General features: G+C 59.0%; 1 protein-coding gene across 1 annotated transcript; it reads left to right on the forward strand.

Moving 5' to 3' along the window:
* The first annotated feature begins 2,857 nt into the window (after positions 1-2,857).
* Positions 2,858-10,998, forward strand: N4BP3 (NEDD4 binding protein 3). Its single transcript, XM_023193712.1, has 4 exons — positions 2,858-4,838; positions 5,099-5,620; positions 6,024-6,278; positions 6,400-10,998. Exons 1-4 carry the CDS (start codon positions 4,518-4,520, stop codon positions 6,925-6,927), a joined length of 1,626 nt encoding a protein of 541 aa, XP_023049480.1. The 5' UTR covers positions 2,858-4,517; the 3' UTR covers positions 6,928-10,998.
* Positions 10,999-11,259: the final 261 nt, after the last annotated feature.

Consider the following 11,259-nt stretch of genomic DNA (forward strand, 5'->3'; position numbering starts at 1 on the left):
GGAGTGAGGGTAATTACTGTCCTGTTTGCCCCCACCAGGCTATGGTGGAGATGAAATGAGATAATGAAATAGAAGGACTGATAAAAAACTGTAGAGTGTGGTACAGCCGTGAAGGACTATATAGTGATACTAAGCACCAGTTCTGCAGGCTTTAGCCCCTGATCTCTGCCTCAAGTGTCTGTCACAGAGGGGATGGGGTGGGCCAGCCTCTCCAAACCCCTCTCTGGGCCCCCCTTGCCTACTACCCCCTCTTTTGGAGCTGGGACATTCCAGTCCCATTCTTAGGGGCAGCTGCAGACACGCCCCTTAGCGCTGATCCCCCAGCAGGTGGTGGGACCTTTCCCTTGGGCCAGGGCTCAGGAGGGGCTGACTGTCGCCGGGGCAGGCAGCACTCCTACCCGTGTGGGGACTGGAATGTCCCACCCCAGAGGAGATGCAAGGTGGGGTCAGAGGACTTCTAATCCTGGGAATCTGTGTGCTTTCTCCCCTGCGGCTGAACATGACCTTAGGCGCATTACTTCACTTTCTGAACCTCAGTTTCCTCTTGTGAAGTGGGGGGTGATAGAACTCATCTCCTGTGTGTCTCGTGAGGATGTGAGGATGTGATAGTGCCCCTTGGCGTGACCCAAAAGGGCACCAACAGGCTCTGGGACACCCCCCTCAAAGAAAGTGCGTCCTCTCCTTCTTTGCTTCCTGGCCAGGGCGCTGTGTCTTCCATCTCCACCAAGGATTGGTCTGAAAGAGAGGAATCTCTCTGAACACAGAGATTCCAGTGCTGCCCGCTAATCTTGGGGACTGGAGAGGGGTGAGGGGACTGGTGGCAGCGAGCAGGAGTGAAGAGGCCTTACTGGGGCCAGCCAGGACCTGTGGGGAATGAGGCTTGAGCGTCCCGGCCCAAATCTAGACAGCTGGGTGGTTGGGGTTTGCAGCTTCCAGGACAGGGAAGCCCAGGCACTTGACTTGTCCCCCTACCCTTCTCTCCACGACCCGTGCAGGGGCCCCGGCTTTTTGCTCTGATGTTCCAGTGAGGCTGCAAGGCACTTGCTGTCGTCCCTCCCTCCTCCCCCACCAAATCCCCTCCAGCCTGCACAGCTGCCCTGCCCTGAGCAGGCAATCCCTGGGCTTCCAAGCAACAGGAAGGAAGGAATGTGTGTGTTGGGGGAGGGGGTGGAGGTGGGATGGACCCCTTTAGGAAAAGAGACGGTCCTCACTCTGTGACACAGGCAGGGAGGAGCGTCCTGAAAGCTGGGGGCCTCAGCCCTGCTGTGGGAGCTGATAATACAGTCAGAGAAGTCAGCCAGGAGGGGCACAGTGGGGATGGTGGGGGGCCTAAGGAGAGACAAAGGGAAGGGGCTGTCTGCTGCTCCTTCACTAGCCCAGGGGCTGGGAAGGACACTGGGTCATCACACCGCTGGGCTGCTCCTGCTTTGTCAGTGTGTCCTGGAAGGTGCTCAGTGCTGTGGGTGACCTTGTGCATAGATGTATGATTGTGTTTGCTGCTGGACGTGACTGTCCGCACCGTGTCCTCTAACATGGGCTCTCTGTACTGCTGGGTGGGGCTGACATGTGGCACACTGTGGTGTGTGTGGCTGTATGCACTGTTGCGGCCCATGGCTACCTCTAGCTCAAGGACTCTCCCTGGACCTGAGATGTCTGGTGGGGAACCTTGAGGGTCGGTTATCTCTCCCCGAGACAGGAAGTGAGCATCTGCCCTCGGGAAGCTGAGATGGTGTGCATTTGGGGTGCAGGTGGACGTATGTGACACTGCTGCCAATGTCGCCGCCCCCAGGGCCACACAGGGCTTACAGTTCACAAGCCCTTTCCCCTGCATCTCTGACTGGCAGTAATCCTTTGAGAAAGGCCGGGCAGGCAGGGTCTTTCTCACTTCATTTTTTTTTTTTTTTTAATAAAAATGGGGTCTCACTATGTTGCTAAGGCTGGTTTCAAACTCCTGGACTCAAGTGATCCTCCTGCCTCAGCCTCCCAAAGTGCTGGGATTACAGGTGTGAGCCACCATGCCCGGCCCTTTCCCACTTCAGAGATGCGGAAACTGAGGCATGGCAAAAGGCGGAGCATTTGTGTCTGGAGTCCCCTGGAGAGAGTGAGGGCAGGCTGGAGAGCAGGTCTCTGCTGTCCCCTCCCCAAGAAGCAGCAACAGGAGTTGAGTGTGCTCGTGGACAAACCACGTCTCTGGCTGGGTGGGCTTGTCGTGGCAAGGAGGTGTCAGAAGAGGAGGCAGGATGCTTCCATTCCAATACTTTTGGCTGTGGGTAGTGACATCCTAGGTCCCCACTAGACATTGGGCAGCCCTGACCAGCTGTGACCTTGGGCAAATTACTTCACCTTTCTGAGCCCCACTGACCTTACCTTTAAGAAGGGTCGGCCGGGCGTGGTGGCTCAAGCCTGTCCCGGGCGTGGTGGCTCAAGCCTGTAATCCCAGCACTTTGGGAGGCCGAGGTGGGTGGATCACGAGTTCAGGAGATCGAGACCATCCTGGCTAACATGGTGAAACCCCGTCTCTACTAAAAATACAAAAAACTAGCCAGGCGTGGTGGCAGGCGCCTGTAGTCCCAGCTACTCGGAGGCTGAGGTGGGAGAATGGCATGAACCCGGGAGGCGGGGCGGAGGTTGCAGTGAGCCGAGATCGCACCACTGCACTCTAGCCCGGGCGATACAGCGAGACTCCGTCTCAAAAAAAAAAAAAAAAAAAAAGAAGGGTCAATAGCTGGGCAGTGTTGTCACGCACCTGTGGTTCTAGCTACTCAGGAGGCTGAGGTGGGAAGATGGCTTGAGCCTAGGGGTTCGAGGCTGCAGTGAGCTATGGTTGCACTACTGTAGTCCAGCCTGGGTGACAGAGTGAAGAGCAAAACCCTGTCTCAAAAAAAAAAAAAAAAAAAAAAAGACTCAGCAGGACCCCTGTGCAGGGCTGAATCACTGTAGGAACCCAGCCCCTATGATTCCTTACCTGGATGCATCCCCTGTGCGGCCTGCAATGTGTGTTCTCAGGGGCTGGGCTGGGTGGGGTGTGCAAACCCAGATTCACCCCATCCTGGGTCTGGGGGTTGGTGGGAGGAGAACTGAGGTCATTTTTGCACAGGGTGAGGTGAGACTTTGGGGTTGGGTCAGGTCCCCCTGGCGGAGAGCTTTGTCTTCCACAAACACAAAACCTGGAAATGGTTGAGGAAGATGGAACCTCCTAACGACCATTGTTTGGGGCAGGAGTGGGTGCCCGGAAGCATGGGTGGCAGTAGGGGACTCACAGCTGCAGCTGCCTGCTGGACTTCTGTTCGAGAATGGGAGCAGCTGCGCGGGTGGGAGGCAGAGAAGGTGGCGTTCGTTCACTCGGCCAGACCTTTCTGCACGCCCGCTCCATGCTGGGCACTGGGCTGTTCACAGGGTCCCCAGGGGGCTAGGTGCCAGCCCTGCCTCCAGAGTGTGTGGCCCAGCACAGTTGGAAGCTGGTCTGTCAGCTTAGTCCCTTGGTGATGTTTGTGTGCCTGGCTGAGCTCGGCTCCAGCCGGCCTGTTGACCCTGGCTGTGGCCCAGGCCCTGGACTGGGTGCTCTGTCATGCTATCCCACCCCATCCTCCCAGCATCCCAGTGATAAGTGTTATCGTCACCAGGGCGTGTGTGCGGAAGCCCAGGCTCACTGAGGTTAGTGGCTTGGCCGGGGTCACACACCGATTGGTTCCACCAGGGTTAAGATTTGGGACCCACCCTGCCGGGTGGTGGGCTTTGGAATAAGAGCATATGCAGGGGCTGGCATGAGTCCAGCTGCCCCGTCCCTCCTCCTCCCACCACTGCCCAGACGGGAACACCTGTCCCGGAAACTGTGGCCATTGTTCATGTCATCCTTCCTCCTTTTGGGCCCTTCCTGTTTGTATCCCTCCCACTGTAGCCCCCAACCCTCCCCCACCCCATGCCAGATGTTTCCCTTGGGGAGCTTTGACCCTTTGCAGGAAGAGGGGCTGCAGGGGTTATCCCTCTCCCATGGGTAGGAGGGTCCCACTGGCCTTGGGTCTCTGTGCCTTCTCCCCACCCCACAGATTTGGTGGGGAACATGGCAGGAGGGTAAGCAAGGTCAGGTTCAGCCAGGCTGAGTTTGTCTTCCTTAGCCCTGTGTGGGCCCAGTGCTGGGAGGAGGGTTCCTGTCCTGCTGCTTCAGGGCCTATCCCCTCCCCGTACTTCTGAATCCCACACGGGCCCCTAGGTGGAGCTGGCCCTTCGGTGCATGGCTGGGGCACCACTGTTCTTCCTTAGACTCAGTCCAGCAAGTGACAGATGGGCAGGTGGCTTTGGGGCTTGTACTTCCTTCTCTTGCCAGTCTAGGGATCCTGTCCTGGGGTTCTCTCTTGGACCCACATCTGCCTTACCTGGGCCTGGGCCAGGTTGTGGGGAGCTACAGGGAGCAAGTGCCTTGTTTTCAGGCCCCAGGGAAGTTGGGTGGCCAGTGCCCACCTGCCCCAATGGAGCTTTCCAATTCCCAGAAGCAGCTGCCTGTGCCCTGTTGAAAATTCATGGCCACAGCCCCAGGCCCTGCTGGCATTGCCATGGGCAGCGTGGGCAGCCTGTTGGAGCGGCACGACTTGTCCCCTGAAGAGCTGCGGGCGGCCCTTGCCGGGTCTCAGGGCTCCCGCCAGCCTGATGGGCTCCTCCGGAAGGGCTTGGGCCATCGTGAGCTCTTCAGCTACCTGCACTTCCCCAAGAAGGACGGCAAGAGCACCAAGCGGGCCCCTCGGAACGAGCCTGCAGACTATGCCACTCTCTACTACCGGGAACATCCTCGCGCGGGTGACTTCAGCAAGACCTCGCTGCCGGAGCGGGGTCGCTTCGACAAGGTGCACCTCTGTCCATGCCCCTTACAAGGTGTGGGGAGGGTGGGTTCTCCTTGGAGACCCTGATGTTGGGATGGGGAGGGGATGGGGCATGCTGAGATACGAAAATCGTGCTATGGGCTGGCCTGAGACTTGTTCACTGCCTCCTGGTGGCACGTGCCCCGCAGTCTCAAAGAGGGTCCCTCAGGGGCTGTGGGAGCATCAGGAGGTAGAGCAGGCAGCTGCCCAGGTCTCACACCTGCCCTCTCTGCCCTTTCTGGCAGTGCCGCATTCGCCCCTCGGTGTTCAAGCCTACGGCGGGCAACGGGAAAGGCTTCCTGTCCATGCAGAGCCTGGCAGCCCACAAAGGCCAGAAGCTGTGGCGCAGCAATGGCAGCCTGCACACGCTGGCCTGCCACCCGCCCCTGAGCCCTGGGCCCCGGGCCAGCCAGGCCCGGGCACAGCTGCTGCACGCCCTCAGCCTAGATGAGGGCGGCCCTGAGCCGGAGCCCAGCCTGTCTGACTCCTCCAGTGGGGGTAGTTTTGGTCGCAGCCCTGGTACTGGCCCTAGCCCCTTCAGCTCCTCCCTTGGCCACCTTAACCACCTCGGGGGCTCCCTGGACCGGGCCTCTCGAGGACCCAAGGAGGCGGGGCCACCAGCTGTGCTGAGCTGCCTGCCCGAGCCACCACCCCCCTACGAGTTCTCCTGCTCCTCTGCCGAGGAGATGGGAGCCGTGCTGCCCGAGACCTGTGAGGAGCTCAAGAGGGGACTCGGCAATGAGGACGGCTCCAACCCCTTCACGCAGGTGAGGGAGCCCCTGCCCTGGAGTCCTGTTCTGTGCCTCAGCACTGGGGCACAGGCCAGAGAGAGGGGCCATAGCCAGCTCACCCACATGGCCGTGGACACAAGAGAGCAAGAAAGAGGGAGCTGACTCGGCTTCCTTCCCCTCCATCCCAGGTGATGGGGATGTCATGTCACTGGGGGTCCTTGCCTTGGAGTTGTGTGGGAAGGAAGGAGAGAGGCTCCCTGGGAGGGCCATGTGATGGGGACACCTCATCCCAGAGGGCATCCAGGGTTAAGGCGCATGTGTGGCTGGGTCCTGTGGTATAGGGGCACAGGATTTGATCAGTGGCTTGGAGTATCAGGTGGAGCTCCAGGTCGCGTCTAGGGGGCAGGGCCACGATGGATGCATCTCTTCCCCTTGACAGGTGCTGGAGGAGCGCCAGCGGCTGTGGCTGGCTGAGCTGAAGCGGCTGTATGTGGAGCGGCTGCACGAGGTGACCCAGAAGGCTGAGCGCAGCGAGCGCAACCTCCAGCTGCAGTTGTTTATGGCTCAGCAGGAGCAGAGGCGCCTGCGCAAGGAGCTGCGCGCTCAGCAGGGCCTGGCTCCAGAGCCTCGGGCCCCCGGCACCCTCCCAGAGGCTGACCCCAGTGCACGACCAGAGGAGGAAGCCCGATGGGAGGTGAGAGATGACACAGGGCTCCGAGAGTCTCCCATCTCCATTGCCGGTCCCTTCCTCTGCCTGCCCCCTCCCAAACCGGCCCCCCACACCCTACTTTGCTTGCGTCCTCCCCATCCCCCAGGTGTGCCAGAAGACAGCAGAGATTAGCCTCTTGAAGCAGCAGCTGCGTGAGGCCCAGGCGGAACTGGCCCAGAAGCTGGCGGAGATCTTCAGTCTGAAGACACAACTTCGGGGCAGCAGGGCACAAGCCCAGGCTCAGGACGCAGAGCTGGTCCGGCTGCGCCAGGCTGTGCGCAGCCTGCAGGAGCAGGCCCCTCGGGAGGAAGCCCCAGGCAGCTGTGAGACTGATGACTGCAAGAGCAGGGGCCTGTTGGGGGAGGCAGGAGGCAGCGAGGCCAGGGACGGTGCTGAGCAGCTGCGGGCTGAGCTGCTGCAGGAGCGACTTCGGGGCCAGGAGCAGGCGCTGCGCTTCGAGCAGGAGCGGCGGACTTGGCAGGAGGAGAAGGAGCGCGTACTGCGCTACCAGCGGGAGATCCAGGGGGGCTACATGGACATGTACCGCCGCAACCAGGCACTGGAGCAGGAACTGCGGGCACTGCGGGAGCCCCCCACGCCCTGGAGTCCCCGGCTGGAGTCCTCCAAGATCTGAGGCCAGCAGAGCGAGCTGACAGCAGAAACACTGTCAGAAGGTGCCCTGAGACGGCCGGCTCAGCCTTCCCTTGCACTGATTGGGGTGGAACCTGCAGAGGCCAGGCCAGGGCTGGGGAGGCACAAGGAGAGGAGGGATCCAGTGGGGCCGTGGGCTGGGTAGGGTGCCTTGGTAGGAGCCAAGACAAGGCCCTCCTGGCAGAGGAGCACCTAGGAAGGGCCCGGCCCTGCTTCCTGGAGTGGATGTGGCCCAGAGAAGGAGGCTGGGGGATCACCAGCTCCAAGGTCCCGAAGGGCAGGTCAAAGGGAGGCTGAAGACCTGGACTGGGGCCTTCCTCCATGGAAGGATGCTGGGCTGGGAACATTAGCCTCCCCCAGAATAAAACCACCGTTTTCTACCAGAGGCTCAGAATATGCTGAGCCTGTCCCTGACCTGAGACCAGAGGATGATGGATGGTCAGGATTGAGGCTGTTGACCTGGGCAGCAGCTCCTCCCATAGCCTGTGGTCAGTGGAAGGGTGTGCCCCGCACCTGTCTTCGTGGCCACTGGGCATGTATGTTGTGAGCAGAGGAATCTTACTCCTTGCCTCAGCCCCACACAGTTCCTTAGCTGCCGTGTGGGCTGAAATTCCTTTCTTTAGCACCAGTGGATTTTTCAGAAGGAACAATATCAGGGAATACCAAGAAAACAAAGGGCAAGTCAACCAGGGCGTTCTGAGAACATGAAATGTCTTCCTGGTGGGAAGGCTGGGCCCCAGGAGTATCCACAGGCTCAGGCCCCGCCCCTCCCAGAACCCACCTCCTGTCTCCCTCCCTCCATAGGAGTGGGGGCCCCTAGAAGTGGAGGGGCCAGGAAGAACAGTATCCTTCCCGGCCCCTTGCTCTGCCTCATTCCCTGTTCGTAGGAAGGTGCAGGAGAAGAGGTGGGCAAGCTTACGGGTTTCTTGGTAAAGAACTTTTACCACAGCAAGGGACGGAAACATTTCCCCATCAGCAGTGTGGCTCTGGGGCATTATTAAGTAGGGGTGAAATATGATTCATTTGCATTCTGGAAAGCTCTCCAGGAGAAAGCATTCCCCACCCCGCCTTGCCTCTGTCCTGCACCCCGCTCTAGGATGGTCAGTCCTCCCAGATCCCTGCTGTCAGCTGAGGCTGGTCCCTAAAACCCACACTTGCCTCTGGCCTCTCACAGGCCTGGCTTGCCCTCTGGGCCTTTGCTCACCCGCTGGGTTCCTGGCCTGGAACACAGGTTCAGTCTGGCTGTGTGAGTGGCGTCTCTCCCTTAGAGGGAAGCTCAGCTTCCTTACACACTCGTTGTTGGACCGGCTGCCAGGCATTGCGTGCTTACTGTGCGCCAGGGGCTGTGTTGGGCCCTTGTGAATGTGGGGGCGCAGGCTGAATTAGATGAGCTCCTGCCCCAGGAGGGCCTGCACACTGATGTCAGCTCACCAGTCCCTTCCCTGACAGGGCAGCTCAGGGAACTTCGGAGAAGTTGTCTGCAGACAGCTACAGATCACTCCCTTTGGCTACCCTGGCCATGCCTGGCAGCCCCTCAGGGCCCACAGGTGGGTCTTGGTTGTGAAGTGGAGTTAGTGCACATGGATGTAGGGGGACGGGTGTGAGGCATGAGCTGGGAGACCCCGCCTTTTCAGGGCAGAGAGTGAGGCGAGTGCACTACCTGCTGTGGCAATGGTGTGTTTATGGCCATGTAAGTGGCAGGTGTGTGTAAAGATGTGCTTGTGGGTGGTGGGTGTGTCCAAGGGGGTGTGTTTGGGAGCCTGGCCTCCAAAAGCCAGTGTCTGGGTTGGAGACAGTGCAGGCCCCTTCTTGGCCCCACCCTCTACCCCATTTCTTCCTGTCGGCCCCAGCTTGTCTTGGCACTGGCCAGGCTGGGGCGGAGCCTGTGATCCAGACAGATCCCCTAGGCCTATCTGAGACCCATGCAGGCCCACACCTGAGCTCCTGTCTGCCTGAGGAGGGAAAGGGGGAGTGCCTAGGTCAGGCAGGCCAATCCTCTACACATCCCCCTGGTACCCATTCCCATTTCACAAACTTCTCCAAACCCCAAACGGTAATTTCTGAGACAATGGCCCCTCCAGAGGGCCCCTCAGAGCCAGGTGCTGGCCAGATGCCTTGATCACAGCCTCCGTGGCCAGGGGCCCATCAGGCCAGGTGCCCACACACCTGGTGCCAGGGTCCACCTTGGTATTCCAGCTCTGCAGAACAGTTCCCCACCCAGCAATTAGGGAGCTGGGCTGGCCAGTACAGCCAGTGGGGAGTGGGTGGGAGGTACCAAAACTTGGCAGGTGTGCCAGAAACCAAAGCCAGGCCCAGATGTAGGGGGAGGGCACAAGAGCTGAACCCGAACCTGGGGCGTCTCGGAGCTGGTTCCCCGTCAGCTCATGCGGGCTGGACAAACCAGTTCCTGGGTCTCCCAGCCGGCTGGGTGGCTCTGGGGCCAACCGACCACAGGTGTCACTGATCACAGGTGTCACGGTAGTGGCTAACACCTCGGGGCAGCCCCTCCCTCCTGCTGGTGGGGCCTCAGCTTCCCAGCTGCCCTGGCTTAGCCTTCCCTGCAGCCCCTCCCCAGCAGGCTTGGTCCGGGCAGCCAGCTCTGCTGAAGGTGGCTGCCTTCTGGTGCTGGGCTCCCTGCCTCTGGGGCCTCCAGTCCTTCACTCAGTGTCATCCCTTCCAGCAGCTCCCTGGGCCCCTTGGTCCATCCCTTGAGGCTTCTGACACACTAGTGGCCTCTAGTCACTGATAGTGGTGCCTCCTTCTTACCTTGGAGCCCTCCGAGCCCTCATCCTGCAGGCAGAGCCCCTCGGTGCTCTGAGAAACCTTCCCTGAACTCACCAACCCCCGCTGCCTGGGCACTCCCTTCTCCCTGCGCCCACAGCCCCCACGCCTCTCCGTCAGCGTTTTCCGTGCTGCTGTAATTGTTGGTTTGCTTCGTCTCCTTTGAGCTGTGGGCGTTGCCAGGGTAGGGTGGTGTCTTCCCCGCAACTCCAGAAGGTACTGGTGGGATGTGGAGTCAGGAGCAGCCACAGCCCCCCACACTAGAATGGGTTTGAGCTTGGGGTGGGGTGGATGGGGAAGAGACTTACTCCGAATGTTCGTTCAACATCCGTGGGCACCAGGTCTGTGGCAAGCACAGGGACTCCAGGGCCAGCTGCCATTTGTTCCAATGATGTATTTGGGGCCTTCTCAGGTGAGGAAGTCAAGCTGGCCAAGGCCCTCTGTCCCCTGCCCTAATGGGACTTAGCTGTGGGTGGGGGAGGGAGGCCGCTCCAAATAGCGTCTGGGGCCAGGCAGGAGGAAAGGAGAACAGAGGAGAATCCAGAAGTGCTCGGACAGAACTAGGGACAACAGAGGGGCCTCCATGGTGGCGAGTGGGTCAGCAGAGCATGGAGCAGGCAGAGGAAGCCTATCTGGGAGGCTGGGTGCATTTCTCTAGACTCAGGGGATATAGGTGTTGGAGTTTCTGCAAAGAGGGCGCAGGCTCTGCAGTGACGGTTCAGATATTGATAACCCATCCCCCTTGGCGGGTCGGGGCTTAGACATCCATGTTGGATTCAGAAAAGAACAAGAATGATGCTTCTTGCAACAAAACAAAAGTGATTATGTCACGAGAGGAGAGGCTGGAGGGCCCCAAGAGTTCCCAGCTGGCTCACTCATCCGTCCAGGAGGTGGGGTCTCATGGTTTCATTTTGCTCTGGGCCTACTTAGAGTTTTGATAAATGCAGAGTTATATAACGAACCGACAATGAAGATATAGAATAGTTCTGTCACCCCCCAGCATTCTCCCGTGGCCCTCTAGTCCTCCCCCTTGCCCCACCCCAGCCCCTGGCAACCACTGATCTGCTTTCACAATAACCGTATGGGTTTTTTTTATCTTTTTTGTGAGCAGTGTTTAATTCCTTTGCTCTAATATGTAATATTAGAACATATTACAAAGTAGCAAGAAAAATACGACATTGGTGTAAAAATAATCTACACCTCACAGAAAGAATGAAGAGCCAGAAATAGATTCTATTCTGTAGAAAATCTTACACAATAAAGGACTTCAAAACACCGGTAAGGAAGGATTCTTTAACAAGAGGTGCTGGGATAACTGGATAAAAATTTGGGAAAAAAGTCATACCATGCACCACCCCTGCATTTATTTTTATTTTATTTTATTTTATTTTGAGATGGCGTCTCGCTCTGTCGCCAGGCTGGAGTACAGTGGCGCGATCTCGGCTCACGGCATCCTCTGCCTCCCGGGTTCAAGCAATTCTCCTGCCTCAGCCTCCCAAGTAGCTGGGACTACAGGCGCCTGCCACCACACCCT

The sequence above is a fragment of the Piliocolobus tephrosceles genome, unplaced genomic scaffold (genome assembly GCF_002776525.5).
Source record: "Piliocolobus tephrosceles isolate RC106 unplaced genomic scaffold, ASM277652v3 unscaffolded_14666, whole genome shotgun sequence".
Taxonomy (NCBI): Eukaryota; Metazoa; Chordata; class Mammalia; order Primates; family Cercopithecidae; genus Piliocolobus; species Piliocolobus tephrosceles.

What these genes read in the sequence shown, in the direction of transcription:
- N4BP3 (XM_023193712.1), top strand. Translation starts at nt 4,518, where the DNA reads ATGGCCACAGCCCCAGGCCCTGCTGGCATTGCCATGGGCAGCGTGGGC. An exon ending in GCTCCAACCCCTTCACGCAG is followed by an intron (nt 5,621 to 6,023) that starts GTGAGGGAGCCC and finishes TCCCCTTGACAG; the next exon opens with GTGCTGGAGGAGCGCCAGCG. An exon ending in AGGAGGAAGCCCGATGGGAG is followed by an intron (nt 6,279 to 6,399) that starts GTGAGAGATGAC and finishes CCCATCCCCCAG; the next exon opens with GTGTGCCAGAAGACAGCAGA.